This window comes from Artibeus jamaicensis, unplaced genomic scaffold (genome assembly GCF_021234435.1).
Source record: "Artibeus jamaicensis isolate MK-2021 breed Jamaican fruit bat unplaced genomic scaffold, CSHL_Jam_final contig_445, whole genome shotgun sequence".
Lineage (NCBI taxonomy): Eukaryota > Metazoa > Chordata > Mammalia > Chiroptera > Phyllostomidae > Artibeus > Artibeus jamaicensis.
The window spans coordinates 143469-159075 of record NW_026521832.1 but is presented as its reverse complement, the minus strand read 5'-3'; the positions used below and the strand labels follow the sequence as shown (position 1 = coordinate 159075).

At 39.2% G+C, this 15607-nt stretch overlaps 3 protein-coding genes across 7 annotated transcripts in view; 1 reads left to right on the top strand and 2 right to left on the bottom strand.

Moving 5' to 3' along the window:
- Nucleotides 1–2621: 2621 nt before the first annotated feature.
- On the bottom strand, nucleotides 2622–4333 carry RBM8A (RNA binding motif protein 8A). 2 transcript variants are annotated; one of them, XM_037145389.2, is made up of 6 exons: nucleotides 4213–4333; nucleotides 3877–3936; nucleotides 3679–3753; nucleotides 3351–3487; nucleotides 2946–3082; nucleotides 2622–2836 (listed from the first exon to the last, which is right to left on the bottom strand). In XM_037145389.2, exons 1-6 carry the CDS (start codon nucleotides 4277–4279, stop codon nucleotides 2791–2793), a joined length of 522 nt encoding a protein of 173 aa, XP_037001284.1. In that variant the 5' UTR covers nucleotides 4280–4333; the 3' UTR covers nucleotides 2622–2790. The 2 variants fall into 2 exon arrangements, with proteins under 2 accessions (XP_037001284.1, XP_037001283.1); XM_037145388.2 differs by having other exon boundaries at nucleotides 3679–3756; nucleotides 4213–4331.
- A 63-nt stretch (nucleotides 4334–4396) lies between these two features.
- POLR3GL (RNA polymerase III subunit GL) overlaps nucleotides 4397–15607 on the top strand; it is a 52085-nt gene continuing 40874 nt past the window's right edge. For 3 of the 4 annotated variants that reach the window (XM_053666186.1, XM_053666185.1, XM_053666187.1), the window contains exons 1-3: nucleotides 4398–4482; nucleotides 12105–12283; nucleotides 14279–14329. The gene's annotated coding sequence lies outside the window, so the exon portion shown is untranslated. Of the gene's footprint in view, nucleotides 4483–12104; nucleotides 12284–14278; nucleotides 14330–15607 lie in introns of all 4 variants that reach the window. The other variant, XM_053666188.1, reaches the window with a different exon arrangement.
- LIX1L (limb and CNS expressed 1 like) overlaps nucleotides 7631–15607 on the bottom strand; it is a 28777-nt gene continuing 20800 nt past the window's right edge. Inside the window, exons 4-6 of the mRNA XM_037145384.2 lie at nucleotides 10640–10735; nucleotides 10284–10361; nucleotides 7631–9734 (exon numbers count right to left, since the gene is read on the bottom strand). Of these exons, the coding sequence (XP_037001279.1) occupies nucleotides 9492–9734; nucleotides 10284–10361; nucleotides 10640–10735 (417 nt within the window). The 3' untranslated portion in view covers nucleotides 7631–9491. The remainder of the gene's footprint in view (nucleotides 9735–10283; nucleotides 10362–10639; nucleotides 10736–15607) is intronic.

Sequence of the window (15607 nt, the reverse complement as noted above, 5' to 3'; positions counted from 1 at the left end):
ATGTGGTATTAGTGTGATGAAGGAGTACTGAGGTAGTTAGAAATTAGTTTGTAAACTCAAGTTTCAGAAATATCAGAAGTAGTGGAAAAGGTTTTTAGGTGGTAAATTGCATATAAAATAGGGAGAGGTAGAAGGCAGGCTATGGATCAAACCTAAGTCCAGGAGCCTGTCCTATTTTTAAACCCCTTCTTAGTGTGAAGTATTTCTAGGCACAGTGCAGAAAAAAAACACCATAAAATTCCCAAACACCAGAAATATAGGGACTCGAGGTAGGGGGAGAGGAAAGACCAATATCCAACTGGCTCAGTGTAGCCTGATCATAACTCCAACCATTTCATAAAACTGTATGTCTATGGCTGATACTAGCTGCATTTCCTAAAAGTCCCTTGTGCCTTCTGAAATCACTTTTCCAAATGCCTTATACCTAGCAATCTGACCTACAGAACTTGCCTTTTATCAAACAACAGTGACTCAATCTACTTGACCTGAAGTTACTAATTCTGAAGCTCAAACCTGAAAAATACTCTTTACTGATTCAAACCAAAAACTCAGCAATTTACCAAAAAGGGGAGGGGCAGCAAACAGCTTTTGGAAAATGTTAAATTTTATTACTTTTGTTTCACCATTATAGTTATTGTATTGTACCTAAGATTATTACTAAAGGTCACTTCAGGGGCTGCAAAATGCCCTAAAATTTTAGCAGCACCCATTTTACACAAGATTTTTTTCCCCCACAAAAATCACAGACACATCAGAAAAATCATTTCATCTAAAAATGTTGGTGAGGTGGAAGACATCCTTTTGTAAAGTGTAATGTGTAGCTTTACTTTCACTCATGTAGGATCTCAACATTTATACAAAACAGAAACTCTTCTGTCACTTCACCTGTTTGTGCTATATACCCTCTATCTCCATATCCCTACCTGATACACACATGGCTCAGTATGCTATAGGATCTTAATCTGTAGTGTGTTTTAGAATCAGAGAGCCCTGTTAAATAGTGGCTATATGGTCTTGGATAAATTAATCTCTCTAGACCTTACATGTTCCATTCATTCATCTAACGAGTATTTATCACCAGATGCAGTGGTGATAAATACAGATATTCAGCCCCTATCTTCATGGAGTTCAAAACCCACTTTACAGACTAGGTGTGAGGATTAATAGTGAAATAAAGCAGGACAGTACAATAGAGAGCTGGCTTTGGAGGCAAACCTTGGTTCTAAATTCTGCTTTGGCCACTGTGACTGAATTTTTAGCTTGTTCACTTTCTGTAAAGTGCAGTGTTTAGAATAGTACTTGAAAAAACAGGATTAAGTCACAGGATTTAACTAACTTAATGGTTAGTTCCAGAGCCTAAATGGAATATAGGGATTTTCAAGATACATTTCTAACCTTTTTAATATTAGCACCATGGGAGAACCATTAATTCAGCACTGCATTGTTTTTCATAGATTCAAGGATGAGTTTGGGAAGAGATAGTGTCACACTGGTGGGTAGGTTGGGATGAGGTTAAAGACCAGTTTTAATAGTCCTCAACCCCACTCCAGTGGTTCATCAAGCTGGCCCAGACCCCTTCTCTCAAGCTGTCACTAAAGGCAGCTTCAAGGATCAACAGCAAGAGACCTCTTTGCTTTCTGCTGCCCATTCTGACTTTGGTGCTGACTGCCATGACCATCTGCTACAGCCACAAGTATGTTTTCAGTGTGTCTAGTCCCCTGACAATGAGGGTGAGTCTTCAATCCCCAGGACCTAATCCATACCCTAAAACTACTGCCTCTAGCCTAATTATTTATGATAGCTACCTATCAAACCAAAACATCCTAACTGAATTTCTAGTACCTCGTACTACAGTTTTCTTGAATGCCTTCAATTCTAACCAACCTCTAGCCATTGTTTGAACTTAATTAGCTGGGCAAGGATTAAGGAGAAAGGTGATCAGTCTTCTCTTTTACTCTTGGGACACCATGAAGTCTTAAAGTAGACTCAGTAGCTTCATATAATAGCACCTCAATTATACCTTTTTACTCCATCATGTCTGTCATAATCCCTAGGAAGAAGGGAACATATAGTCCCAAGATGATAAGGAGAGGTAAGTTTGCAGAATTGTCTTGCTTGTAGGAGTTCCACGTCACTGCCCACCTATCAATTTACCCTATACTCAGGTCAAGAGATGAATGATTCTAGATTTCAGTGTATTTTTTTAAAAGTCCCAGCTCCTGCCAGTGAATTTGTCCTCTGTTGTCCTTAGACAATTGCCCCCATGTTTGTCTTGCTGACCTCCATCCTCTTCTAGACAGCTGGAGGTATAAATGTGGCAGCAAGGACAGGAGAAACAGAAGAAACATTCCTGTTAACATTCACTTTCTCAGGATAGAGTATATGTAGGATAAAGAGAATAATTCTTTAATATCCTGATAACATCTCACTTCTACCCTCGCTCTCTTAGCTTCCAAGAGAAATACCATGCAGTGTTTCTACTTTGACCCCTCGAGACTATGTCTAATGTAGAAACTCACACAGAATTCAGTTAACAGAAGTATATTTACAGTGACTCATACTGCCCTACTGTAAATAGTACTTCAGAGCTTGCAATGTTAGAGCAGAAAAGGAATTTTAAATGTAGAAAACAATGGGGCATTTATTCATAACTCAAAAAAAAAACAAACCCCACTAAGTGATGGGGTAAGAGATTAATTATAAACAATGAGTACTACCCAGCCCTATTTCTCCATGGCTGCATGGTCAACTGGAATCTCTGGAGAGAACACCTGGACAACAGAGGACCTGTCAGCGGCGCCTCCGCTCTGGACTCCTGCTGCGTCTTCGGCCACCTCTAGGGAAAAGGAAAGGGGAGAGAGGTTCATAAAAACCTAATACAATGTTCTTTTTCTGTTTTTATTATATTCCCTTCACCAAGATTGTGTTTGCCCACTCCACTTTACCTCCTTTTGCCCTTGGGTGGACCTCGAACAAAACACCAGTCCACACTGATCGGCTGTCCCATCAAATCTTGGCCATTGAGTCCCTCCATAGCAGCCTGGGCCTCCTTGTATGTTTCATACTCAACTAGGGTATACCCCTAGGGCAAATGAAAACACAGATATCAAAACCCTCCTACTCCACAAAGCTGTTTTCTACTTAAACAGGAAAATCTATCAACTTTAAACAATGAATGTACATCATATATCCCTGCTATATATACATGTTTGTGTCTGTCTCTGCTGTGTCTAACAAAATCATTTCCCATGTTATTTTACTTCAACATATCTCTTGGCCAACTATTGCAAATGTGGGAGACCTATCAAGGTTATGGGGGAAAAGAGGCAATGGAATATAACTTAGGATACCTTCAGGTATCCTGTACGCCTGTCCAAGTTGAGGTGGATGTTTTTTATTTCCCCATACTCTGCAAATTTGTCGTGGATGTCTTCTTCTGTGGCTTCCTCATGGACTCCAGTGACAAAGAGAATCCAGCCTTCAACAGCTATTGAGGAAGGGAGGGAGGTTTGAATACGTGAGAAAAAAAAACTTGGAAGCAAGATCACACAGGAGTAGAGTGACTGCGGATACCAGAGATTGGTAAAGTTATCTCTAACCCCTTCCTTACTGGGCTTTATTTTAGTGGTCTCTAATTCTCTACAGATACAGATACCTTACAGGCTCCATTTTACTTACAGCGTTGCGGTCCAGGTTCATCTCCATCCTGCTCCACGCTGTCATAATCCTCACGCATCCGTGCTCGAGACCCCTCTTCTAGGAAACAAACAAGAGATCATGGAAATCCCCATTTCCACACTGTTCCCCATGAATCTGAACGGGGACTCCAAAACCTGTAGTTCCAGTCGATTCAGACCCTGTTTTCCCCACACTCACCGGAGCCAAAGCCGCGGCCCTTCCGTTTCTTTGCTTTTTCTTTCAGTTTGTGGATGCTCTCTGTAACCCCATAAGCAAAAGGATAAGTAATAAAGATAACAGTTAAAACAAAAGTTTCTTTCCCAAGACATTACCTGACAGCGGACCCCACCACCTCTAGTCCCAGTCCCTTACTGTCCCGCCTACCTGCCTCCGAATGGGGGCGGAATCTTCATTCCAACCGTAACCCGCTTCCCCGGCTCCCATCCTCACTGCCACTAGGGGAAATTATGTTTCCCTATTACGCCCTTCTCTCGCACCTTCCATGCCTCCCGCAGCTGCCTCCACTGTCCTCACCATCCCCATCTTCGTCCATGGCGAAATCCTCGCCCCCAGCCTCATGAAGATCCAGCACGTCCGCCATCTTGCCCTCGACGAGAGTCTCCTAGGCGCCGCTCAGCAACTAAGCCCCAGGACGACCAGTCGCAGGCTTACTTTAAGTCCCGCCCTCGGCGCGGAGAAATATACGCACATGGAGGCGGGTTTAGTCCGGGAAGAGTCGGAAATGTTCCTGTCGCCATCTTAAGCAAGTTGTGGGCTGCAAGCATCCGCTCCGTGAGGGATACGGTAGGGCTGGCTAGGCGGAGTCATTGGTTCCTTTTTATTTAGGAGAAATACTACTGCTTTTTTATCCGAGGAGAAATACTACTGACGGGGTGTACTAGCCTGATCTCTTCAGTAAAGGGTTCTCTTTTCACCACGTACTAGGAACTAGAAGTTCAAGAGAGTTTTTTTCTTTCAAAACTTCCAGGCCTGTACCCTGTTCCGAGGAATAGCCAGATTTATGATGTAAACATTAAAAAAAAAAGTTCTGTTAGCAGTGCTGGTTCAAAAAGCGGATTCTGGAACATGCTGAAGTACCGAATTTCACATTTATAAAAACTAACAGACCTGGTTGTCGTGTGAAATTATTTTGGTGACAGACACCACCTTAAAAAAAATGTTTTCTAATATAAAATCTGCCCACCACCTCTGGGAATTTTTAAAAAGGTCATGGCTTAAAAAAAAAAAATAGGGCTTTTAACCCTCGCTGGTGCACCTCAGTGGATTGAGTGCTGGCCTGCAAACAAGGGTTCCTGTTTTGTTTTGTGTTGTTTTTATTTTTAAATATTTATTTATTTTTAGAGAGGAAGGGAGGGAGAAAGAGAAGGAGAGAAACATCAATGTGTGGTTGCCTCTCATGTGGCCCCCACTGGGGGACTTGACCTGCAGCCCAGGCATGTGCCCTAACTGGGAATCAACCAGCGACCCTTTGGTTCGATCCACTGAGCTACACCAGCCAGGGCCAAGGGTTCTGTTTTGATACACGAAGGACAGGTACTTGAGTTGCTGGCCAGGTCCCCGGTAGGGGGCGCTGGAGTGGCAACTGCACATTGATATTTCTCTTCCCCTCTCCGAAAAAAAATAAAATCTTTTAAAAATAGGAGTTTTAGCTTCTTGGAGGATGGTGTGAGCTTATAAAATTTCACATTTAAAAACCTAGGAGTTGAGGCAAAACCAATATTGCCCCAAATTCTGGAATCCCGATGTAGGCCTTAAACAATAGCAGACTGCAGATTCACATTAACTTTTTAATGAAACAATTCTCAGTGTTTATATGTATCTTATACTAGAGGAGTATGCTGGCAATACAAGCCTAAATCATTGTATTATCAACAATCACTTTATATGTGAAAGTGGTAATTCTATTGCAAAGTAGTATGATGGTACAAAGCAAGTTTTTCATAGGTATGGGTGTATGAGAAGCCATGTAAGGGGCTTCTGTTTAACTGGGCTTTTAAGACTGGGTAGTTTTCTAGGCAAAGCAGTTGTGACTGACTCAGTGTGACTTTCACCACACTGAGTGCTGCAATCTCTTTAACAAATTAATTTAAAAAATCAATTAGTCACCTTGCTTTCTTTGAGTAAAATTTAAATTCACACAGCCTGCCCTACATTATGTATACAACCTCTTCCACTTTTCTCTCTCACTGATTAAGCTCAAGCTCTCCTTGCACTTTTCCTCCACTATGTTGTAATGTATGTACTGTTCCCCATCAGGACTCGTGCACCTTTGCGCTGATACTCTTACTCCAGCTCTTCACATGACTAGTTCAACTCCATACTTTAGGTCTCCCTAAAATACTACTGTCACCCAAAAGGTGACAGTACCCTCCTATTCTTCACTCTGTTTATTCCTTCACAAAACTTAAATCTGAACCTTTAGTCAGTTTATTTACTTCCTAATGTGTTTAATGTCTGTTTTCCCCATTGTGATGTCATCATTAATGGCAAAAACTCGTTATTTATAGCTATATCTGCAAAGTTTAGACTAGTGTCTGCCTCACAGTAGACATCTGGTATATACTTATTGACTGGTTGAATATCAGAATGATAAGAAATTCTGTATGCCTGATGCTGTGTGACTTAGGAAATAAAGCTAGAAATACAGTTTAGGGCCAAATTGTATATCACGCTGAAGATTTTAGAACTTATCCTGTAGGCAGGAACTTTCTCTACATCAAGTATTTAAGTACTCATGATTTTTAATATTTGCAAATAGCCCCCATACTATTTTTATTAGTATTTTTCTTAATAGGCTGACTTTTTAAACAAATATACATTAAATTTATGATCCCTGCCGTAATATAAAACCTGTATTATTGCACTCAAATGCAGATTAAAAATATCATGAGTAAAAATATTTACTCATGATAAATATTTACTCATGAAAAATATTTCCCTGGCTGGTGTGGCTCAGTGGATTGAGTGCTGGCCTGCAAATTTAAAGGGTCACAGGTTCTACTCCCAGATCAGGTCACATGCCTGGGTTGCAGGCCAGGTCCCCATTAGCGGGCATGTGAGAGGCAACCACACATTCATGTTTCCTTCTCCCTTTCTCTTTCCCTTCCCCTATGTCTAAAAAGAAATAAAACATTAAAAAAATTGAAAAATGTTTGCCAGTCTACCATCCAAAATCATCATAGCTACTACCAAGGGTTCACATATAAAACTTGGGGAAGTCCTGCTAAAGGTGATGATAGCTAAGTGATGGTTTCAAGCAAGGGAGCTGTACAGTCATTTAAGTATTTTAGAAAGAAACATGACAGTAGTGTGGAGGATATCAAGAATGAAGACAGGAAGCTATTGCAGTGGTCCAGCCCAGAGATGAAACAGATTGAACTAAGGCAGTAAATATTGACGAAATAGATTAGGAAGTTTATATAGGAGGTAAACTCTATAGTAAGTGACTGATTAGATGATGGTAGGAAAGAGGTAAGGATGGATTTCAAGTTCTAACTTAGATACATGGGTAGATGATAATTCCAGTAACAGATCTGCAGCATCAAACAGGAGCATGTATGGTGAAATGGATTTTATTTTGGATATGTGAGTTGAAAGAACTTGTGTCAGATTCAGGTGGTAATGTCAGGTGGAAATACAGATGCAAAAGGGTAGAATAAATAGATTCAAGAATCACGGGTATGATAGAGTTTAGACCACCATAGTGGGTGAGGTTACAAGTGGAACTAGGTAGAACTTGAGGAGAAAGAACTAAGGACAAATTCCAGTCTTCTCAGATGTCTGGAGAAAGTGAGGCAGAATACTTTTCCTCAGCAGTCCAATCTTATCTCTACCACCCAAAAATACTAATAAAAATTTTTAGTATATTTATAAAAGAAAGGGTCATTTTATAGCTCCCCTGATACAAAAGTCTCAAAGAGTCAATCTGGCACATTATACAAAAATCTATTTTTAATTGTATAAAATTATACAGATAAAATACATAGAAAGTACTAAACAGATAAGTAAAATCTTTAACACTGAAAGCGGACAGATCAGGGAACAATTTTTCTCAAGTTCTTTGGGATCTTGCTTGTTGGTATTTGAGAAAAATAGTAAATCCAGGAGGTGCAAAGACAAGTTCTTCCCACAATTCACACCACTTAACACTTTGTAGAAAAAGGAGCATAAGAAAAATGAGGATTTATGATTTATGAATTATAAATATCAATAACTGAATAGACACCTATTGTTTATTGTAAGAGCCTCTGCTCCAACCCTACATGTATGTCATGGAATACAGAGAAAGGGCTTGGAGAATTCAAGGAAGTCCCTTTCAAGCATAGATACATTTGTTGCTTGATTGCTTAACTTTTAATCCCATATGTACTGGTCACTAAAAATGATTTTAAAAGAAAGAAAGATGACTTTCAACTTGCCCCTGTCTGATCCAAAAGAAAATTGTGGCCTTTTTCCTAACTTATTTCTGAAAGCAAAGTGTATAACTGATAAATGGAAAGTCTAATTTTAGAAACATTAAACTTCTCAAGCTCAATTTAAAGAGCACTGAACTATAATATTGTGTAAAGGAAACTACAGAAACAAGGGGAAAACATATCTTAGACCTACAAAAAATTCTCCCAAAGGTGAATGCTTTACCTGTACTCTATATAATTTCTCTTCTGTTCCACCCAGGAGAGAGGTAGGAGAAGAGAACAATATTAAAAATACAAATAGCTAGTCATTGATTATTTTTCCCTTCCTGCAAGTTTCCCAGGGTTCCAATTAGGAAGTGCCATAATGCCCAAGTCTCATCTAATTTACCTGATCAATGTGGAGAAAGAGGAGAGAAAACAAATGTGAATCTAAGGTACGTACATCTAGGTAGTAGATGGCAACAAATTTGTGGCAGTGAGAGGAATGTGGCCCTCACCAAATAGGACAACTTTTCCAAAGAGCAAAATGATGGGAGGAGAGAGAAGAGAAAATATCTTTTACTTTACCTGCAGATAGGACAGTCTAAATACAGGGCTTAACTAAGGGGAGCAGGAGTGAAAGGGAAATATTAAAAGATAAACAACTTCAACCCTGACCCCTTCTGTAGTGTAGAGTACATCCTGAAATCTGGACTATGGTATGGTATCTGTGCCCCAGAAGCAATATAGGTGATAAAGCTTTGTGAATTTTGTTTATAATTCCCTTCTTGTTTCTGGCCACTTTCTTAGGAATGACCTCAAAAATGAGAAACCAGATAGATCTTCACTTCCTACCCAGTACTAATTGGAGTACTAGGCGGAAGTAAGGGAGTGGTGAGGAGGGGTGATGTAGGTTAGGAAATATCATTACTGGAGGAACAACTTGTACCAAGTAGGCCCATCTCAAGATAAACCAAAGTTGAAGGTTTAGTATTTATAACCTGTTTGAGTATAAGAGAAAGCAGGAATTAGGGTTAGGGGAAGAACGCAATCCTTACTGAAGCTTCCTGTTATTTTAAAAGATAGGAGACATGAACATGTAATCATCTTGCGCTGCTGAAATGACTGTACAGAGTTATTGCAAATGTAAAAGCCAAAAAAGCTCCAAAGACAGCCTGTTCTTGTAAAGTGGAATGGAGATGTTTCAAAGGAAACTACGTCCAGAAACTAGAAGAAAAGGGACCTCTTAGCAAAAAAGAATCCAGGTGTAGAATTTATACATATATACCTATATTTTAAAGTATAAAATTGAAAAAGTATGTACAGGAATCATACTAAGTCTTAGAGAGAACATATAAAATGAGGCCTGGAGAGGATGGGAAACACATGAGTGGATACCTAACAGTTGGAAGAATGTATATTGCCCAGCTGTCCAGCAGCCAGCATGAGAATATCTTTCTTCTCTTTGTGGAAGCGCAGCTCCTTGCCTGCCAGCCGGGCTTCATCCAGCTCCCGCTCAGTAGAGGTCAGCTCTCTAGACAGTGCTCCTGGCACACTCTGCTCCCGGCTCACCCAGTCCAATGCCATTTGGTGGCGAATGTCATCATCCAGGGCCCGGTGTGAATAGTGAGCCAACACTTCCTAGAGGAGGAGAGGAATGTGAAGGTCACTGACAAGGTAAAGGTTCATACCATGTTGACCCAACTGGAACTAGGAGCTCTTAGCCTCAGAGTCCTAACTGAAGTTAGCACTTTAAGTCTTCTAAGGAGATTCTTTTTAGTTTTTAAGATTTATTTATTTTCAGAGAGGAAGGGAGGGAAAAAAACACCAATGTGTGGTTGCCTCTCGTGTGTCCCCTACCAGGGACCTTGCCTGCAACCCAGGTATGTGCCCTAACTGGGAATTGAACCAGCGACCCTTTGCTTCACAGGTCAGCACTCAGTCCACTGAGCCACACCAGCCAGGGGTCTACAAAGATTCTTAAGGAAAACTTGCTGGTAGGGAAAGCAAGGCAGGCAAAAGAATCACAGGTAAGATTTAAATAGAAAAGGTAGTAGGAGTGAAGAAGGCACTTTAAGTAAGGCTTTCAATACTCACAAGCTGGTGTCCATAAGCCTGATTATTTCCAATACAACAGTCATATCAAAATAGTTCCTGTGCCAGACTCCCCTCACCCATAGGATCTCTTACCTGCCGAGAGCACTGTCTTTCCCTCATGGCCTTAAGGCTGCCATTCCAGTGCAACAGTTGAAAGACTGTCATTAGCTCCTAGGGGAAGAAAATATGAAGTGCCAGGACAGTGATTTTGTTTTGGGAGGTTACATCAGAATTACATGGGTAACCTTTTCCAACATGTGTTTTGGAAGCATCTTTTATACCAACTCTGATACCCTTGGGAATAGGAAGGTATATATTGACAAATATTCTAACCACCTGCACTTACTTCCTTTCCAGATGAGTACCAATCTGTTAAGGATTAGTAGGAGGCACTTTCACACACAGCCTGACCCATGTTATTAGAGCCAGGGAAGTAAATGGGACAGTACCTGGAACTCCAACATTGACTTGCCCTTGTTGGATTCCAACATGAACCGGAAGGCACCAATCCCTGTATTTGGGTTGTCAGCTTCCTCCTTATTGCCCTGGTAACAAGAATACATAAAGATTTTCAATCAGAATTATCACCTCAAGCAGCACTGTCCAATAGAAATGTAATTAATATATAGCATATTAACTTCAGTAACATTATTTAACCTGATATATGCAAAATATTCCAACTGTTAATGGTATAAATTATTAATGAAATATTTTTCTTGTACTAAGTTTTCAAATGTGGTATCTCATGCTTACAGCACATCTCAGTTTACAGTAGCCACATTTCAAGTGCTCAGTAACTATATGTGGTTTGTGGCTATTCTGCTGGTCACCATACACTTAGAGGACTACAAAGTTATCCCACATTTTAACTCAGGTGACAGAGAAAGGTGAATCTGATTTTCCCTATTTTTATAAGGGAGAACACTGAGATATAGAGAAGAGTCCTGAATTAGCCAAAATAACAGAGCGAGTTCAGCATGTGGGATTGGACTAGACTAGAGGACAGTTGGGCAAATGCATCTTAAAGGGAGACAAGAAAGAGCCATAAGCATGGCAAATTCTGGGTAGCAGTTTGGCATCCTGAACATTTGCCCCATGTGAATTCTATTGGTGATATGAGCCTGCAGGGCTAGAATTAAGATACATTGTCTGATCTGCAAGCATAGTATGTACAAAAAGACAATACAATATAGATGTTAAGAGTGTGGATTTAATAGTCTTGTGGCCTTGGTGAAGTCATTTAACCTTCTTTTCCTCAGTTTCCTCATCTGTAAAATGGAAATAATCATAGATCTACCTTATAGGACTGTTTTGAAAATTAAATAAGTTAAATTGTTTTTAATTTTAAAAAGTAATAAATATTGTTTAAAACTCTGATATAAAATGTGGGTACATAAATTTACTGGACCTAGTGTTCAATTACACAGACTAAATCCACACTGGTATTGGTTGTTGTTTGGTGCTATTTGGTGGTAATTTAATATTATTAGGATGATTCCAGGTCCTAGGGCTGACTGGGACTTCAAAATAAGGGTATTGGTGTTAACTGATAAGGGTATTGGGTTTATTGGTGACCCTTTTGTCAAACTGATCTAGGAAATAGTGGCAGGAAACTACTGGGAACACAGGGACCTAAATCTCTCCCTCCTGCTTCCTAAGAAGTTGCCTGCTTTTTCTAGCCGGTTCCACACCACACACCCCCACCTCCCAGGATAAGAACTTTTATTCTGCTCTCTTTGAGAAAGGGAGTTGAGTAGAGTTCAGGAGCAATCAAGTTATACCCAAAATTCAGTTAATTGTGGGGTACTTTATCATGGGGTTTTACTGTATATGTATCACACCTAAATTAAATGCCACTTAGTAAAACCACCGTAAGTGCTAAGAAATTATTGTTATTTATTTTCATTGTAATAGAATCAGCAAGAAGTCTTCTGACTTATTCAAGATTAACCTATATTGTTTTGTGGCTCATGAGAAACAACCATGCCTCATGTGGTGGTGAAGCAAAGATCACAAATTTGGATTTATGAGTGAAAAGCTAAAGGGAAGAAGGAAAAAAGATAATCTTCACTATTAGGATTTATAGCTCTGAGGTAAGCAATGATTTTTCCTTTTGCCTATAATTGTTCAATATGATACCTTATTCAGTACTTTTAAAATTTCCATGATATGGCATCTAATAGTAATGGTCATATCTGTACAACTAACTAGGATATACAGAGGAGGCTGTTGGCAGAGCAGCCTGCCAGCAGAGGCTGTGGGGCACAAGGAGTCCATCTGTTCCAGGCCTTGCTTAGTCCCCTAATAGCTGAGGGGATCAATATCAGGGCACATCTGTAACCTATCTGGAGTACACCAGAGTGGCATGACCCACCAGTTGGGAAGTTCTAACTCATATGACATTTATACACTTAACATGATTACAAATGAACTCCATTTATTCAATAAATATTTAATCACAAATTACTTGATTAGGGGTAGGAACATTAGAATATAATTGGAAAGGAATTAGAGTTAATTTAATTCAACCTACTTATTTTACAGCGAGGAAACCCAGACCCACAGAGGCTAAGTGCTTTGTCGAAAGACAGTATAATCTACCATTAGATTCAGGAATTTTAAAGGAAAAAAAAGAGGCAGAAAACAAAGAATGTGGTCATCACTCTCCCCCCCCCCCCCCCCCCCCCCCCCGGCTAAGACCAAATGGAAATTGTTATTCTGAAAAATGAACACTCTATTGTGATATTAATGAGAAATCCATTAAGTTCTCCATTTGAGGGGTTAATCAAAGAGAAATAGTGGCAAGATAATAATTGTTCACACATCTTTACTTTCACTTTATAGTTGTCGGCCATCTAACCAAGGTGTTTCCTTCTTCCCTACTATAGAATCTTAATCTTGTTCTAGCATCTGCTTATCTCATATGTGCCTCAGAGAAGAACTTGTAAATCCTAATCCCTTTAGCCTGTAATTTCTGTTTGTTTTGTTCTTGTAATTGGTTTTAAGGTGGGAATTCTGGCCTTTGGGAGGTAGAAAGGAGGTGTGTGTTGGAGGGCTTCTGGGAAAACATTCTTTACTATTAAAAAGACACTAAAAGCCCTGGCTGGTGTAGCTCAGTGGATTGAGCACGGGCCTGTGAACCAGAGGATCTCGGTTTGATTCCCAGTCAGGGCACATGCCTGGGTTGCAGGCAGGTTCCCCGCAGGACAGTTCCCTGCAGGGGGTGCACTAGAGGCAACCATACATTGATGTTTCTCTCCCTCTCTCCTTCCCCTCTAAAGATAAATAAAATCTCTTAAAAATTATTTTTAAAAAAAGACACTAAAAAAGATGGTCTCTTTCTGTCTCTGAGTGGGCTTATGTCTGAATGTATGGGATTCTGTAGCCATCTTGAACTCTAAGGGAAGTCAGTCCAAGGGCAAAGTCAATGTTTTGGCATCTCTGTGCCACACTGGTAGAAGAATTGTTGTCTTGGGCTGCACATTAAATACACTGTGACACATAATCACAAAAAATTTCATAATGTTTTAAGTAAATTTACAATTTTATGTTGGGCTGCATTCACAACCATCCTGGGTTGCATGTGGCCTGCGGGTCACAGGTTGGACACCCCTGAAAAGGATGGCTGAATAGAAGATGGAAACAATTTGGGCCAGATTATATTCTTGACCCACAGAATCAACCAGCCCTGAAATCTGCCCTACTTCTGGACTTCTTGTCATATTAGATAATAAATTTTCTTCCTTTACTTAATTCTATAAGTCAATTTGAAATGATATTTTCTATTACTTGCATCTAAAGGCATCTAAATAGATAACATGTGCTAAGTGCTTGAATATATTCTCTTTTATCCAGTAATCCCATGTGATAGGTATATGAGGAAACAGACTAAGTTATTTGCTCAAAGTCATATAGCTAGTGAAATCATAATTTCAAAACAAGAATCAGAGCACAAGCTCATAATCACTGCTTTCTATAATCCAAACTAATGTTTTGTTTTATAATACATTAGATAACAAGAGTGACAAATGTACTTTCTTAATTTTACTTGGCTTTGATTAATATAAAAATGTTTTTATTCCCTGCAGATACTGCCAAAGGGGGCAAAGAGTAATGAGAGAAAAGCAGATGGATCCCAGGTAACAGAGGGAAGCCAACTTATGATTTTAAGTGTTCAACCCTAAAATACTGAACAGATCATTAAGGCAGTTTATTTTATTTTTTAATTTTTATTTATTGATTTGAAAGAGAGAAATACCTGATTTGTTTTTCTGCTTGTTTAAGCATTCATTGATCGACTCTTGTCTGTGTCCTGACTAGGGATTGAATCCACAAACTTGGCATAACAGGAGGATGCTTTAACCAAAAGAGCTACCCAGCCAGGTCCCTGAAATAGTTTAGTATATGTAATTACATTTTAACTGCAAAAAGGATAGAAACAGAAAATTGTTCTGATTTTATCACTCTGTCAGTGAACTTGTGGGAGGGAGGAAGAAGGCAGTGTTAACTTCTAAAATGTACCCTAAGGTAGAAAAGTGTCTAAGTTGGCTTGAGTTCCAGTCTTGGCTCTACAACTTACTAGCTCTATCACTTTAGGCAAAACTTCACTTTTTTGTTTTTAGTTTGTTTCCTTATCTGTAAAACAGGGGTATAATAGTACTTATACTTCATAGGATTGTCATTAAAATCAAATAAGATATAGTACATATAAATACCTAGGATTAGGTATTTAATTCTAATAAGTAATTAGAATTAGCTGTGGTTATTCTCGTCATCATTATCATTTGAAAGAACAAATGTTCTTTTTTTTTTTAAAGACTGAATTTATTATTTTTTAAAGATTTTATTGATTTATCTTTAGAGGGGAAAGGAAGGAGAGAGGGAGAGAAACATCAATGTGTGGTTGCCTCTCATGTGTCCCCTGCTGGGAACCGGCCCGCAACCCAGGCATGTGCCCTGACTGGGAATTGAACCATGATCCTCTGGTTCACAGGCCCGCACTCAATCCACTGAGCTACACCAGCCAGGGCACAAATGTTCTTTTTAAAGAGAGTAAATAAATTATCCTCCCCATTCCTAGAAAGGAAAAAAGCCAAGACACTGTATTACCAAGTATTCTTTATTAATAGGATACAGTCATGGAGGCAGGAGATAAGTGACAATAAAAACAGTTTATATATATATATATATATATATATATATATATATATATTTATATATATATATATATAAAATAATAGTGAAGGAAGAAGGGACTAAGGTCTAAACCCCAAATTGGGAAATACATAATTCAAGCTTAATTTTTGCTTTGAAATATCTCTAAAATTCCATAAATTTTGAATCAAAGATTTTTAGATACCAGAGAGATACAAGGATTTCTAAATACCAAAGAAACAAAATAGCAACAAAAACATAAA